Here is a 17,541-nt window from a genome sequence, read left to right on the forward strand (position 1 = left end):
CAGACTAAGATAAGCAGAAGTGCAAGTGAAAGAGGCAGTGTTTCAACCTAAATTGAGCACTTGCTACAGGGAAGGGGAGAGCATAGCAGGAGAATAAGCCAAATTCATGTTATAAATACAGGTATTAAGGAAAGTGCAAAATTTAATAACAGCAACTATAGATAGGGAAAGGATATTGTATCTAATATATGCTCCTCTCCTTTCTGAATAATGTGGGCAGACTGCCTCATACATGTTCTAGGAGTGAAGAGGAATGCCTAGAAAAAGATTCAGTTTTGGTAGAAGATTCAGTTTTGGTAGCATGTGCACCCAGCACAGGCTGTCTCTGGTTGGTTACACAGGAGAAAAGAAATGTGCTCCTGCCTAGCTAGAGCCTTCCTCTCCACTCCCATCTCAGAGGATCTCAGGGCTCCCTTTAGATGCCTCGGGGTTTTCAGCTCATTAATTCCCTGCCTGCAGAATGACTCTGTGCACACAACCTTCTCAATACCTATCACTAACAAAAAAACCTTTAAATAAGTTTTATTTAAAACATTCCAGATAGGCGTCAGCCTTAGCCATGCAAAATTTGTACTGGTGTGAAAGTATAGTTAAGGTAATATTTCTTTGCAGTTTTTTGAGGAGTATTTTCCTTGACTTTTTGCTTTACTTTTTAAGGTGGTATTTGGAAAATAAAGCTTTGTTTTGTGTCTTTTAACTTAAGAAAAATATTAATAAATAAAAAACCCTTAAGAGTACATTATAAGCACTATCTTCTTTTACAGCTGCAGTATCTGTCTCAGAATCTTTGGCTAGCAAGCAGCAGCTGGAGGGAGATAAATTTTGTTCACCAGGAGAGGGCTCTCACAGTCTTCTGTTATTACTGATCTTGGGAGCAGAAACACCAGAAGGTGAAGCTACAGAAAAAATCATGCATGACCTGCTCAGATCAGGTTATGTCCACCAGTGTGCTATAGATACTATAAATGTTAATCTTAAATAAATAAATAAGGCCGATTACACTTAAGTGCATTTTTTTAACAAAAGATGAAAAATAAGGATGCTGTTGCAGCTTAGCTGTATTTCTTCCTTAGTAAGGCTGTTCTTAAACAGCACTAAAATACTACAGAATTCAACTTTCTGTATAGCACCACCAACATGCAGATTAACACTGCTATTGGCTTCGCCAAGGAAATCTCACAGATGTGTGAAGACTCTTCCTTTTGGGGTGCTTAGTGTGGATTAAACACTGTTATGAAAATAGAAGTTAATGTTTCAGTGAGGAAACAGGATTTTTTTCATATTGTTTACTACTTTTTTGACATCCTTCAAAAAACATTATGTATCATGAGGAATAAATTTATAAAGTGATACAAACATAGAATCAGCCTGGCTGTGAATCCCTTTGCTATATCTCTTATTTGTTAAAAATGAATATATAAAATCTTTATACAAATGCTATTGCATAAACAGAGTAACAGATGCTGTCTTTATTTCTGCTATAAATAATCAACAGCAAGGTTATTTGCATTTCTAGCAATAGGTGAATGAACTCTGCTTTTTAGTTCTTGTTTACCATTATAAATTATGGGTTTACTGTAAGCCTTATCTCATGAAATTCATGCAGGGAAAGAAGAATCAGTTTGCTAGAGTGCTTGAAATAAGTATTATAACAAGATAAAATAAACCATTATCTATTTATTTTGTGTTCTTTACATGAAAGATGTCTCTAGTCTGGGTTGTTTGGGTATTTTCTGGGCTTTTTGTTTGCTTGGTTGGTTGGTTGGTTTTTGTTTTGTTTTGTTTTTTGGGGTGGGGGAGTTTGGTGTGCCTTGTTTTTGTTGGTCATTAAATTCTTAGTATAACTTCATCTTTTGTCAATGTTCCTACTTAAGAACACAGTCTGGAAGTTGTATTTCAGCAAAAACAAGCACCAAAGTATGGAAAAAAAACCTTTACCTTTCAGGTATTTGAACAAGTGCCAATAAGTTGTAGTACTCCCATAGCTTTTAGGAATATCTTGATCTAATCAACCTCTCATTTTGACAGATGTAATTTTTTTTTTCTGGTTCTGTTCTCTTGGATAATTTTCCTGGTAGTAATTCAATATAATCTTTAATCAGGATCAGACCTGATTGTTGTGCCATGTAATGGAATGTGCTGGATTTGGCTGGGGTAGAGTAAATTTTCTTCCCAGTCATTGATATGGGGCTGTGTTTTGGATTTGTGCTGGACAGAGTTGATGACATAGAGATGTTCCTGTTATTGCTGAGCAGGGGTTGCACAGAGCCAAGGCCATTTCTGCTTTTTTACAGCCACACTGGAGAGGAGACTGGGGGTGCAATGTGAGGCTGGGAGGAGACACAGCCAGGACAGGTGACTCCAACTGACCAAAGAGATATTCCAGACCAAATGGCATCATGCTTAGTGTGTAAAGTGAGGGGAAGGAGGAAGGGGGAAATATTCTGAGTGATGGTGCTTGTCTTCCCAAATCACTGACACACATGATGGGGCCCTGCTCTCCTGGGGATGGCTGAACACCTGCCTGCCATGGGAAGCAGTGAATTCATTCCTTGTTTTGCTTTGCTTGTGCGTGTGGCTTGTGTTTTCCCTATTTAAAGGTCTTCATCTCTGCCTGTGAGTTTTCTACCTTCTACCCTTCAGATTTTCTCCCCAGTTCCACTGGTATGGGAATGAGCAGCAGCTGTGTGGTACTTGGCTGCTGGCTGGAATTAAACCTCTACATGGTACAATAAAAATGGAGTGAATAGCTTAAAAGCAAAGGGTAGTTTGGTGCTGGAGCTGTGTTACAAGGTGAAGTTGCTTTGGTTAGAGCACATGTCAGGTATGTATGTATTATATATAAGACTCCAAGGACTTACAATAAGTTTATCTTAAAATTATCAAAACTGCATATGCAAATAACTACTTTTTATTATTATTATTATTTTCCCATGCAATTAGTAAGACCCTAGGATCCTGGATGTGTTGAAGTAATTATCTAGTCCTGCACAGACAGATTTCTTCATTCCACTTCATCTCTGTGAAGTGATTCCTTGTTCCCTCTCTAGGAGTCTCACACAGGTGTCTTCCACAACTTTCTGGAAGGTCTCCAATTTTAGACTATTTCAGATCAAGAGGAAAAACAAGTACCACAGAGTTTTCAGTCTCATTCACTGCTTTTTTCATCCATCTCTTCTGTGAAAGGAACAACATTTGAGGGCCCCTGCTGACTGCAGGTGTGATGATGTGTGAGGGGGAGATTGGTGTTACATGCTCCTGAGAGCTCCTGGGAACTAACTAATTTTTCTGACATAAAGGGCCTTGCAGCAGCTTTTCTGAGGAACTGAATCCCACAAAACCAGTAAGATACAAGCTGTGCCCTGAATAAGCTTCAGTCCCTGAATGGTCTTAAGGAGCAATCTCAAGTAGAGCATATTGCAATTTAGTTCTGCAGAAGGAATGTTGTTCTGAATTTCACCCGTTGTGATGTGCAGTGAGGATCAGATGAGGCTGTGCTATCTGAAATGTGTTCTCATACTCCAGGATATTAATTGAGAGAATGTATCATCGAGGCTTCAGACAATTACCTTTATGAGCTGTGCCTTGGAACTGATGGAGTCTTAAGAAATACATAATTGTTTCGCCTGGTTTTGGTCCCAGTAGTTACATAAAAATAAGTTTAATTTTCCTGCAGTAAACAACCTGCACTTTTCCCAGTTGTGCTAACATCCCAAAAAATTAAAGAAAAGAAAAAGGAAACAAAAACAAACACAAAACCAGCAGAAAGTAAAAATTAGCTTATATTCTGACCTCTTGTGCAGCTTCTTAATTCTTTGGCCAAGAGGTCAAAATCTTTATGAATGCTAAGTGAATCCAAATTTGGTGGAAAGCGTCATACATCCAAGGAAATTACTAGGAGTTAAAACAGAGTATGTTTACCACCTTGTTCAACATAAGAAAATCTGGATGAAAATCAGATGAAAATCTGGTAGAAAGAGGCCCTAAAATTACTTGTAGTAGGGATGATTTTGCCTCCTAGTTTATCTGTTTTTCTCTCAACAAAAAAACCCCAAAACCCAAATAGATTTATAGTTAAACTTATTGTTAACAGTCTTGTGGTCTGTCATAAAATGGGTTTTGCATCTTTGTGGTTCCAACTGAGTCTGAAGAGATGAACAACTGCTTGAGTATCACAGTTATTCCTCTTGAGAAATCTTGCACCAAAGTATCTTTAAAATAATTTTGTTCCCAGAGACATTAATAAATGTTTCCTGCTTGAAAAATGTCCCATTAATCTCCACGTGATACAGAAATGACCCTTCTCCTGCTGAGACAAAGGAAGTATTTGATGAACTGGATGTAAGAGCAGGGCCAACTTACTTTAGTCTCAAATGTCAAATCACTATTCTAATAACTTCCCAGAGGATTACTTTTAAGCCTTATTATTAAAAGGATCACCTTAATGTGACTACAAGGGTAAAATGAAGCATTCATACTTGTTCAAATAAACTGAATTTGGATTGTAGCAATATTCTGTTTTATGATATTTCTTAAGATTAGCGTGTAATGAAGTAATTTAATAACTTTAAAAATTATTACAATATTTTCTCTTCAAAAGGAAACAAGATTAATAAAAGTCTGACTTGTATAGTTCTATTAGATTCATAACAATGGTGCCAGTTGTGATCTTAATTCATTGCTCAGCTCTTAAAAACACACTGTGACCACATTTTCCTGCCTGCAGTTATAGTCTTTCTGAGGAAATTGGGATTTAAGACTTTTTACCAAGGACAAGTTGTATCAGGCTTTTTTTTTTTTTTTCCTTTTAACTGAGATGAAGTTTGACAAGGGGGCCAGGAAATCATGGTAACCTGGTAGAGCACATATTTCTAGTATCCCTGGGCTTGAGAGATTTAAAAATAGATGCTGTGGTAAGATTCACTGGCGCAAGTGTATGCTCTAGTATGATGACACAGATTGTCTTAATGGCACAGCATGATGCACTCTGAGTGATCTCAGCAAACCTGTCTTTATAAAATGGTTGGGAAGAAAATGCTTTTGTGTTAAAGGAAGATTTTGAGAGGGGTAATTTGGAAGGCATTTAAACCCATACTCACTTATTAGCTGTTGCTTCCTGAGACTCAAAAATTTACCATAGGCTTCTGGTCACCTGTGGTATTAGTAATGCTCGTAGCAGGTGCTTAAGAAAGGTCTGGCTTTGATGCATTCTGTCTCTGGCAGAATGTGGGTAAGTAGTGTAAATGTGGATCTGCTTTTAGTTCTCTTTATCTCTTTTGTTTCTCTTCCTGTGAAAAGTTACTTCAACTGAATATGAACATTAACAACAGCTCTACCTACTCTCAGTGTAAGGGCAACCTTCAAGCAATATATCTTTGAAAAATGTGTATATATTTTTGGATCAAGAAAAAGCAACTGCAGGAGTCTTCATTACATATTGCATGTAAAAGGCTCTAGGAAAAAAAGAATACAAGAGGTTTGTATTTAACTGTATATTAAAAACCCCTATGAAATAAAAGAACAAGAAACCACATATGGTCAAAAACAGTTCAAAAATACTTAATTGTCTTTGAAATAATGAGGCTTACAATTTCATACCATTATTCCAGTCACGTGGGGGAAAAAGGAAGCAACCTGTCTAGTACAAGCGTCCTGCCACTGCCCTAAGACAGTTCCAGATTGTAATAATAATGTATTTTCTGGCAAAGACTTTTAAAGGCAAGTAATATAGACATAATTTAGCTTTCAACAAAATAAAATGGTAAATTCCTGGACTCAACAGTATTTCTGAAAGCTGTCTTTCTGGAGACCATGATGTTTAATACTGTTTGTCTTGTATGCTGCAGAAAGATATTGGGACTACTGTGAAAATTTATTGATATTTTTTTTCCCAGAAGTACAATAATAGCTGACAGACCCCTATGGATAACAGAAGGTTTTTTTAATTTGTTAATACTTTTGCACAGCAGAAGTGGATCCTATCTCAGCATGATTGGAAGTGAACACTTCTCTTTCTGACTACACTCCTCTTCTTGGTTCTTACACATCTGCAGATCAATGGGTTGTTTTTTCCCCTTTTTCAGGTGTTCATATTTTAGAGAAGGAAATATGTGGTCATGAGAGCTTCCAGGCTCCAAGAACAGGACAACCGCTGCCAGTAATGTGGTTTTCCTGTCCCACTGACCTGCTGGGGTCAGAGCTCCCCTGCAAGGATTCTGTGCTGCCTGCTGAGGCAGCAGCTGCTCTGGACCCATGGCAGCCATGCACAGCTCTCCCTGTTGCCACGGCACTCTGGGGAACCACAGGAACCACAACCTCACTAAATTCACTGCAGTGTCAGCCCATGCAGACCTCCTCTCAGCCATGGTCACCACCCTGGCTGGCTCAGGAGTGACCTGGACATGCCAGGGCATCTGCTTCTTCTCCACTGAAAGAGAAGGGGCAAAGGTGAATTTTAATCTTTGGCATTTTCAAAAAGTCAACTCTGTAAATAATATTTTATAGAACTAGAAAAACTAATTTATGTTATGTGAGTCTTCCTAAGACTTTTAACATTCATCATACACAAAGACCAGCTGTCTGAAAGCCTTTTTTTTTTTTTTAAATTAATAGAGAGGAATTACTCTACCATTACAATCCATTCTTTGAACTCCAATGGATATATGGCTCTGCAGCTGTTGTTTCCTGATTGCATTTAGTGGATGCTATCAAAACAAAACTTCTATCTTCCCATTTATTTAGATATTTTGTTACAGAAGGGGTAGACTTTAGATAACAAAAGGACTTGGTTTTATGTGCTACTTGAAAAACCATTTTAATGTGCTTTGTTTTTTAGGAAGTGTGCATTATGTATATCTGTACCTGCACATACATCTGTCTACATGTAAGAATGATAAAATTTCATTGGATACTGTGGCAGATAACATTTTTTTCAACACATATTGGAAACAACACCACACTGCCAGTCACTGTTGGGTATGAAGCTGCATTTACTGCAGCTCAGACAAGGCCTAATAAAGAAACAGGGAAAAGAGCACAAGGAAAATATCCTTGTGTTTAGAATTCTTTTTTAAATGTTCAGGACTAGGAAAATGTTTAATGGATGGTTCAGTTGTTTCTTATCCCTTTCATAGAAGTCACTCCTTTGGGAATTACCTAATACCTGATTTCACTTGCTACTGCTCCTTTCTGATTCATATGTATTCCTTGCTGCTACTGGGATCAAGCTACACTGGCTGTTGAAGAAAAGTGGAAGGTAGCAAAGTTGTTTTGTTTTTATTTAACATTTCAGAGGAAAGACAGGGATATTTTGGAAATTTCCAAATGGAATGCTAATTATGGCTTTATAAATAAAGAAAATACCCATTCTCCCACTATTGCTTTAAAACAAGATGACAGATTTATATGGCACAGGACTAAAGAAGTTCAATAGCTGTCTTAATTTAATTCTCTATTGCCAAATTACAATTTGTGGTGCTTTGATCAGTGTAAAGAGTAGGGAGCACAGTTATTGACTTCATCCAGGCAAATAGATATAAATATAAAATCTGCAGTGTACACTAATCTTTGTGCAACTCAGAAACTGGAGGAAGGCCTTGTTACAGTCCTAGCATGGTTCTCTTTGCCATACAGAGTAGAATTTGCTATGGGAAGAATAATTACTAAATTACTAAAACATTTAATTTATGTATAAATAACAATTGGCAATGTAGGAGTTAAATATAATTAAAATTCTGAGAGAATGGAAGGAATAGAAAATAAACAGCAAGTAAGAAGGAAGATAACAGTAAATTGAAAAAAAAATAAGTCAGAAGGAATATTTCTAGCTGAAGCAATGTGACTGCTTTCTTATCCTTTTATACTATCTGGCTATATCACATGGTATAAATAACATTATATATTACAATGATGCAAAAATTTGTGGACAAAAAGAAGGCAAAAGCTACAGTTACTTCTGTAGGATTATATAATTGTGTTCTGACTATAGATATAGTTAACTTTTTCCTAAGTTTATATAATAAGATTAGTCATAAATATTTTTAAAGTATTTAAAATATTTAAAAAAGCTATTTTAATATCTATTGTTCCAGCAGTATCTATTCTGACCATTTTTACTCTAGTAAGTGACATATTATAGGACTTTAGAAGATAGTAATCTGCAAAATGCAGTAGTCAATGTCCAGGAAGAAACTATTAAAGTATATCACTACTGAAAGCAAAGAACAATGGGTTACTGAGAACTAGATATTAGAAAAATTCTTTAAGGAGAGAAACTATTACCCACTGACATATAATAAACTCCTTAGCAGATAATGGCTTGGGGAGGAAGCCTCTCAGAATTTTAACACAATGATAAAAAATAAGTTGATGATTCTTCAAAACAAAAGAACTGTTTTCACTTGAAAGACTATCTGGAAAGGATGTTTCTTGAGGGAAAAAAAGTGCACAATGACTGTTTCCAACTACTCATTTATAAAAATGATAACTTTTGTAGAAGCTATATACAAAAGCCTATTGGATAAAAAAATCTTAGTGGAGAAAAGAAAATAAGCATCAGCCATACCTGGGGAGAGGTGTTACAGCTTAAAACTTAAAGTTTTTGCTTAAAAGCAAAACTTTTATATTTACTGAATCCTGAGGGCAGAATTGGATTATTAAATTAGTTTGAGGCAGGTAAGTATATATATATATATATGTATATATATATATATATACACTTTGCATTTGTGCTATGAAATATATGACATAGGGAAGATACCTGTGATTTAAATTTGAAAGGAAAAGTACCGTTCTGGTTAAAAAGGAGAGAGGAGAGATGCAGAAAATGTGTGTGTGTATTTGTGTGTTTGCACACATGTTTACACACATAGAATGACAGAATGGGTCGGGTTGGAAGGGACCACAGTGTGTCACATCTGATCCAGCCTATCTCAGTTGTCTCTTTTTAAGGCTGAACAGGCCCAGCCACCTCAGCCTGTTCTCGTAAGAGAGATGCTCCAGTCTGATCATCATTTTTGTTGTGCTCCACTGGATCCATTCCACACACTCCGTATCTCTCTTGTCCTCAGGAGCCCAGAACTGGACACAGCACTCCGGATGTGGCCTCACCAGAGCTGAGCAGAGGGGCAGGAAGACCTCCCTTGACCACCTGGAATGTTCTTCCTAATGCACTCCAGGATGCTGTTGGCCTCTTGGCCACAAGGACACTGCTGGCTCGTGGACAGCTGGGTGTCCACCAGGACCCCCAGGCCCTTCTCTGCAGAGCTGCTTTCAGCAGGTCACCCCAGCCTGTCCTAGTGCAGGGACAGGTTATTCCTCCCCAGGGGCAGGACCCCACACTTGCCTTTGTTCAATTGAAAATTAATCCACTCTGCTTCTCCCTCCGCATCTGTCAAGGCACACATGCAGATGTGTATTTGAAAGCTGTTATACCTTTCCAAAGCAAGCGGATGAGTTAAAATGAAGTGCAGTAAGCTTTTGCATTTTGGTAAAGGAAAATTCCTGATGTCTTTCCATTTTCTTTTTCTTTCCGCTATCATTTGCTTAGATAACGAAGGCTTACTCTGGTCAAAAATGTATGGTATGTTCAGGGGTGTCATAAAGAGAATAAAGACATAACTATAGACAAATTCAGGCTGGATGAAAATTACATAAAATGACAAACCAGAGTGAAAATTGGCTGAGGAAATCAGAGATAGGTTGTATTGGATAAATAAAGTGAGATGGAAAGAATCAAGGCAAGAACAACGACCCTCCAACCTGTTCCAGGGAACCTAGGAATAAGGCAACCTAGGAATAAGCAGCAAACCATCTTGCAAAGATATTGCAAACTATGAGTCAAAGAGCTAAGGAAAAATATTTTCCTAATAACATCCAGAAAGAGAGATTTAATTATATTCAAAACAGTCAAAGTTGGCACTGAAATAATCTCAACAATAATTATTTAGTAAATGATATGTATTTTATTATAGTTTTATGACAGTTAATACTGATATATCTAAGTAGTCTGTCTCACATTTATTACTCATTATATATTCTGTATAATTTCAAAGTACAGGTTGCCAACAATTTGGGTAATGAAAATGGTATTCTGGTTTTGTATACTGGGCATGATTTCCTACATGTAACAGATAAAAGAATATTATAATATATGCATATATTTCTGCCCAATGCAAGAAATACATGCAGCCATAGAACTTTCCATCCACAAAAAAATGCTGCTAATCACAAACAAGTCACATAAACTAAACTAAACTAATTTACCTTTTACAGCTACACACGCCACTAGGCTTGAAAACCATATTTGTTTGTTTTACTTTATCTTGGGGCACATAAAATCATGGTATTTGGCAGCATGGAATAAGGGACATTAAATCAGCTTTTATGCTGTTGTTAAGAAACCCATAGAGAATGGGATTCAAGCAGCAGGACATCATACCCAACAAATGGCATATGCAATATACTAATTTAAAGTGCCTGTTGGAAATAAGAGTAGCATTAAAATCTGTGACAATGTGGAAAAGGTGAAGAGGCATCCAGCTGAAGCCAAAAACTAGTATTAGCACTGTCAGTCTGCAAAAAACCCTCCTCGATCTTGTCTTAATTCTGATGATGGACTGGGATACTGTAATCATGTTCTGGATCTCTGTATTTTCTTCTGGTTTCATTTCAAAACAGATAGGGATCCCAGGGATGAATTTACTGGAGGAAAAGAGCTGGCTTTTTTCTGTGTCAGAGGTTTCTGGGAGATCTCTGGAATGAGTATCCTGATGATGCCTTGAAATAGCTGGCATCACACTTGACGTCTTTCTACTGTATCTTCTGTGGTGCCTTCTGCCAAAGGCACAGCTCCACCTGGAATATCTGGAGGGTTGAACCTGTGTGCCAGTGCTCTTAGAGGGATGAAGAGTTAGGTTTATCATCTCCTTTTCTTCAAACTTGTTTTCCTTGTTTGACAGCCTAGCACCTATGCTCCTGCAGACACTGGTGTGACTGGCGGTCAGGCACGCCAGCGGCAGGATGTACTGCATGAACAGCAAGGCTATCGTGAAGGCGATCCTGTAGGAATCAGAAGGCCATGACTCAATGCACAGCAGCCTGTTCTCCAGTCCCTCTAAATTCAGAGTTTTGCTGAGGTCCACAGTTTTATGGAAAACTGGCAGAGGGGAGCAAATTGTGAAGCCAAAGGCCCAAATGATAACTATTAAGAAATAGCCTTGTTTTGCTGTGAGATTGCTGGAGAGGGGATACTTTATCATACGGTACCTGACTGCAGCAATAGATATTAACATCAAAGTTGAAACTAGGACTGAGGCACACTGGAGGAAGGGCATTACATGGCACATGACACTGCCAAACATCCATTGGTCAAGCAGGACGGATGTCAGCGTGAAAGGTGAACAAAACAGCACAACCAAGATGTCAGAAAAGGCCAAGTTTCCAATGAGAATGTTTATTACTGTCTTCTGCTTGCCCTTTAATAGGGCCATTAGTATAAGCAGATTTCCCACAAAGCCAGCCAGACTTATAAGTGTGTACAGCCCAATAAGAAAGTACTGCATGTCATCAACACTACTCTTATAGTCTTCCCAGGCAGAAAAATTCTTTGTTGCAGCAGAGGTGTTCTTGGTATGTGTGCTGTTGTTATGGTCTTTGAATCCTAAATCCATTTTACAGTCCTGCTTAGAACAAGAAAGGCATTAATTAGCATCTGAAGAAATTATGATATTGCTGTTAATCAGAATGTAAAAATACATAAATTTACCTTGTATTACCTCAATGCAAATAAATTACTATTGATGTTAGTTCTACTGTGAGGCAGATCCTGCATAACTTCAGGTCAACATGAATTAGCTAAGTAGGCTTTATCATTTGGTGTTCAGCACTCTTAGGCCTCCTACCTAGATGCTCACGTGGGAGAACAGCAAGTTACAGGTCTGCATTATGATGCTGCCTTTTAACTGTATTTTGCAGCAGAACATATTAGCAGGCTTTCCATGAGGGAACAGTTAGCTACAAAAGCAATACACCTCGAGTCGGTGAGATTACTCATGTGAATAACAGCCCATTGATATGACTAAGGAAATTACAGTCACCATCTGGGCAGATGGATAATCATTACATCATTGCAAATTATAAAGAAGGCACCTGAAAATGCTAACAACTGCAGTAGTATTTCTTATCTTGCTAGTAGACAACTAACACAAAATAGGTGAGAGCTTTCAAAAAAGATCAGGAAATCCACTGTCAGTATCCAATAAGGAATTCTTCATGTGTGTATAGAAAACATCTCATACTAAGTGCTGAATATAGTTTAACTGCTCAAGCAGAAAGGAAAACTAAAAAATACCTAAAGTAATTGCATGTAATATAGAGAGGACAGTGTTAACTGGAAGCAAACTCTACACAGCCATTTGAAAATTCAGTGAACTGCTACTTATTCAGCACAGAATCATCTAGTGTTAAACCTAGCTCAGCACAAAGTTATTCTGCCTACTGAATCTTCATATATTAGTCTTCATTTTAGAACAAACAGACAGTTCAGTTCAAACCTCCATTTATCTTAAGCACTTGCATGTACTAGAGTTTCAAAGTCAAAATTCTCCAGAGTGCCAATGCCCTGTGCAAAAATGCTTAATGTTTAGAAATCTTACATAAGAGAAAACAAAAAAGATCTACAAACCCAAAGCTTATGTAAATAGAGCAGAAGGCTGTATCTGTCACCTAAAAAAGACAGGGCTCTTCAAGACTGTAGCAATCTTCAGTGAGCTGTAACATGCTGACATTTTCAAAGTGCAATTATTTGGTTGCTTTCACACATGCAGATGTGCTCCTTCCTTCACACATGCAGATGTGCATCTTCCTTCATATGTGTGTTCCTATTGTTACGGTTTGAGCCAAAGGGAAGCTCAAACTAAAAAAACAACCTGAGAATGTTCACTAACTCTATTGTGATGTGAAGGTCCTCCAAGTAAGAGTAGAAATATATATATATATATATCAGCTAAAACAGAATTAAGAACTGAATACATGAAATTACATAACATGAATATTATAATTGTGTGCATATGAGCAGAGAGGCATTAATGCATATTATTTCTCTTCAGTTTCTTCTAGTCTTTAATGAAATGGTGGAAAACCATATAATAGACAAGCAGTGCTATCTGAGACTATATTTGCCTCTAGATTAAGTTTAAAGGAGCAGACTAGAGATCTATACGTGATCTAATCTCTCTGTTTCTATATTGATACAATCAGAAGTTTTCATTTTGATAGGCTTCTATTTATGCAACTCTTAGCTCATGAAGTAAATAGACTTCTACTTATTTTTTGGAGCTAATTCCTGAGTTTTTAGTAACCAACTGAAAATGGTATGAGTCAACACAGTGACTTCCCAAATTTGATGAAATTACTTTCTATTTCCTAAATGTAACACTACATAACTTTTTCTGCATAACCTTTCCCCTGGATAAGGTAATATAATGCTAAGAATAAGACCAAGGAGCAAAATTTTATGTAGTGTTATGTTGTAACATATGTAATAAATTAATGTTTACTACATTTTTCTTGAAGGTTTAAGTGTAAGATTGTTGCCAGGTTCTGTGGATTCCTACACTTCCACATAAAGTTCTTGCAATATGGATTTAGCAGAAGGGTTCATTGTGTTTTTAATACAAATTGTGTCTTTAAAAACAAAAAGCAAATGTGCTCATTTCCTGAAGCAGACATATTTGTTGAGATGCATCAGTACTGAAGAAGTTTAGCAGGAATGCCTCTGAAGCCTAGCATGGGCTTGCCAGCTCCATTCCTTCTGTGCTATAGCTGCCTTCTGACTCAGGTGAGAGATGAGCTCTTCCCTACCACATGTCCTAATTTCTATGAGGAAGGAGCACTGGAAGAAGTCACACCATGATCTCTTCAGACCCTGGGTGAACACCCAGGGCACCAATAAAGTCTGTGGAGCACAGAAACCCCTTCTGCACCATCTTCCTATAGTTTCAGAGTGACAGCAAGACAGAGAGGGAAGGAATAACATTTTAATCTGCTGGTTTCAACAGACAACTACTGTGCTGACACAAGCTCCCTTTGCAAAATGCACAAAGAGAATTTTATTTTCATTTTGGATGTGTAAAAAGAAAGCAGGCTTTCCCCCCTAATTTCAAAACATGCCAGGTAGATCTCTTGTTCTCTGAGCATTTTCTCCTGCTCAAAAAGAAATCGGTTGCTGTCAGTCTGAGTGTAAGCAGCTGTAATGATACAAACAGAAGTTTTTTCCCATATTATTGATCCCTAGTCCCCAAACTCATTTTAGCCTGCCACTGATTTCACAGGGTTCTGTGCTTTCATTGGCATTTATGTTCCTGCTTTGTTTTAACAGCTGCTTCTATTCTCAGAGATTTGCTCACCCTCGCTCATGTTAGTTGGTCAATCCTGGTGCAGCACATGGCTGTAACTTTCAGGAAAATGGAAATTCCTGAAAATCCCATTGTGGGAAACAGAATTAGATAACAGCCTCTTTTCAAAACATTCATCTCATATTTGAAGTGTATTTCTAAACTAAATGCATGATAGTGCCAAGGTGGTCTTGCACCTCTTCTTAAAACTCAGATTTACTTAATCTGAAGGTACCTGCTGGAGGTTTTCTAGCTGTCATCTCTAAACGTTGGATCACTTTCACCTCCTGCATCTATCAGTGAAGCAAACGAGGTCCCCGTTCTGTAATGCTGGCCTGCACAATGCACATTCCTGACTGTGCTCGGCTACACCTGTGGGAGCTCATACCCATGAGCTCCGTGTGGGCTTGCCTAGGTCTCCTCTAGTTTCAGTGGAATGCTCGAGGCAGGAGGCTAGGCAGCACAAGGCAGTAGAGATTGTAGTTTTGTGGCAGGATCCAAGGAAATTTTCAAGAACACCAAAGTTAGGCAGGCAACCATCATCCTCTAAAGGTAATTGTTTTTTTTCCAGAAATGTTCCTTCAATTAGATGAGATACTTATATTAAGGTTTATTCATGGATAAGAGCTAATATTCCACAATATTAATACCTATTAAGTTATTTCTGACTGGCTGGTCCTTGTACAGTCCAGTCAATTTAATCCCTGCAACAGGGCAATTAACCTTTATAGCTGTGAACAATTTAAAAGTCTTAGATGACTTTTCTCTATGCTAAAAGAAGAAGAAGAAAAAAAAAACAGCCAAAAAAACCCCACAAAAAATCCCAAAAAACAACACCCCCCCCCCCCCCCCCCGCCCCAACCCCTGGTGAAAACATACAGGGAGGAAGAAGCACATTGTGTAAAATTGTAAGAAGTACAATCTTTCTAATCTTTCTGCCCGCATAATAGTGGAGAAATATGAAGACTGCACAAAAAAAGTCAGAGAAGGTTTTTAAGCATCTACACAGAGGTAAATACTTAATATGAGTGGTTGTTACTGCACGACCACCAAAGCTTTAGGAAAGCACTGAGCTGTGTTGTTACAGCCTGAGAAATAATGCCCTGACATCAATACAGACGGAGATAACATCTGAGACAAAATCTGAAACCACTGGAGTGTTGCATTCACTACACAAGCTAAGGATAAAAAGCTGCTGATTCTCATGTCCTTGTTCATAATGTGCAACAGCAAAAACTAGCCTGAGAACCTGGAAGAATCCAACAGATTGAATTACTTCAGAAGTAAAAAAAAAATAATTTTTGTACTTATTAATGGTATGCCTATTTCTCTGAATCACCAAAAGAACTGCAACATTATCTCAGAAAACAAGATTACAACTTCCGAAATTATGCCAAAGCCAACTAATAAGATTGTATGTCCAGCTCCAAGGAAATGCTATGGGACATAATGGGCTATTCGCTGGCCAGAAGAGAAAACTTGAAGCGCCTGGCTACATTTTTTTTCCAGGGAACACAGCAACTCCTGGCTCGCAACGGCACCAAACCACCCCAAAAACGGGAACGACTGTTATTTTTGCCCTTCCGTGCCTCCCTTGGGAAGCACTCTGCGCCGCTCCGCGTCCGAAACCCCGCGCCCGTTCTCAGCCCGAGCCCCGGGCGCCCCGCGGCCGCCGCGACACCGCCACCCCAAGGGCTGATGCGCTCCCCCATCCCCGCGCTTGGTGCCAGGGCGGGGCCCCGCGCAAACTTGCGCGGCCGCCCCGCGGGGAGGGGAGCTGAGCTGGGGCGAGCTGAGCAGAACCGACCTGAGCTGAGCTGAGCCGAGCCGAGCCGAGCCGAGCCCGCCGCGGCGGCTCCGCGCCCGCCCCGCGTTACCTGCGCGCTGTCCCGCTGCGGGCGCCCCGCGGCGAGGAGGGGCCGCGGGGGCGGCGCGGGCGCGGCCAGGCGGCGGCTCCGCTCCGCACTCACGGCTCCGGCACGGGCGGGCGGAGCGCGCCTCGGAGGAAGCGGAGGGGGGCGCGCAGCCCCCGGCGCTGGCGGCGCATCTGCTGCGGTGCCGCGGCGCCCCGGGGCTCGCCCGCGGCCGAGGGCCGGGCCCCGGCACCGGCGGTGCCGCCGCTCGGCTGAGCGGGCTGGGGCTGGGGCTGCAGCGCGGGCGCATTTCGGGAGGCCGCTCCAGGCAGCCCTGGATGGAGCCCGGTATTTCAGCGCTGCACGGTGTGACAATCAGAGTTTCCATGGAAATACAGCGAGACGGTAAATGCACCCCGCGCTCGCCGGTGCTTGGGGGATGCTCTCAGTGTCTCAGCCGGCACACAGGGCGCGGCGTTTTGCAAAGGTGAAACGCGCTGCGAGTCTCGGGACATAGCGAGGTGCGAGCACAGACAGGCAATTACAGAACGTTCCCCTTGCTTCGGCTGGAGCAGAGCTCCGCAGGTTTTTATCCCTGCTGCTCAAATACCCTTTAATTTTTATTTTGGAACAGGTGGAAGATGATGGTTTTCCCCCCAAACAGTTTTCCTCGCTGAGCTGAGTTCAATTCTTACAGAGCAAAATATCTGAAGGGTGGCTTTAATTTTATCTGAACAATCAGTGAGAAAGCAGGGCATTTTCTTATGTGAGCAATATTTAAAGCCTAGAAATTGTTGGGTATGTCACAGTACAAAGCATGAAAAGATGAACTCTGCTACTCTTACCAGCTGTTATCTTCTATCATAGTCCTATTACAGAGCTACGGCAGAACTCAGTGACATACAGATCCCTGGGTGCACAAGTGGCAGAATCTGACACAGAAATGTAATGACTTCCCATTTGCCAAGGTGCTACTTTGACAGTTGATACTAACACAGCACTGCAGAAAAGATGTCCGTATAATTAGCCTGTGAAAGACTGTACCACACAAAGATAAAACAACTGGATCAGTCATATTGTAAAATAACCTTTGAAAAATCCAGGTATGTTCCTTACTTAACTTGGCTATTGTGAAAATACTCATTGAGCCATCCAGGAACAAATAATCTTAATCTTCAGCAGATGAGCTCAGGATGGCAGAGAAGATTTCATCCTATCTTTTGAAGATTTCATCCCATCTTCTTTTGCCTGCTGCATAATTCACCACCCACTGCTGGTGAATCACTGCATGTGCA

The 17,541-nt window shown here is 39.7% G+C and overlaps 1 protein-coding gene across 2 annotated transcripts; it reads right to left on the reverse strand.

The window, feature by feature from the left end:
* Positions 1-9,939: 9,939 nt before the first annotated feature.
* On the reverse strand, positions 9,940-16,303 carry NPY5R (neuropeptide Y receptor Y5). Of its 2 annotated transcripts, none has more exons than XM_021542283.2 (2): positions 16,271-16,303; positions 9,940-11,678 (listed from the first exon to the last, which is right to left on the reverse strand). In XM_021542283.2, exon 2 carries the CDS (start codon positions 11,667-11,669, stop codon positions 10,338-10,340), a length of 1,332 nt encoding a protein of 443 aa, XP_021397958.1. In that variant the 5' UTR covers positions 11,670-11,678; positions 16,271-16,303; the 3' UTR covers positions 9,940-10,337. The 2 variants fall into 2 exon arrangements, with proteins under 2 accessions (XP_021397958.1, XP_021397959.1); XM_021542284.2 differs by having other exon boundaries at positions 16,201-16,301.
* Between the last annotated feature and the right edge of the window lie 1,238 nt (positions 16,304-17,541).

This window comes from Lonchura striata, chromosome 4 (assembly GCF_046129695.1).
Source record: "Lonchura striata isolate bLonStr1 chromosome 4, bLonStr1.mat, whole genome shotgun sequence".
NCBI classification, from domain to species: domain Eukaryota; kingdom Metazoa; phylum Chordata; class Aves; order Passeriformes; family Estrildidae; genus Lonchura; species Lonchura striata.

What these genes read in the sequence shown, in the direction of transcription:
- NPY5R (XM_021542283.2), bottom strand. Translation starts at nt 11,669, where the DNA reads ATGGATTTAGGATTCAAAGACCATAACAACAGCACACATACCAAGAAC.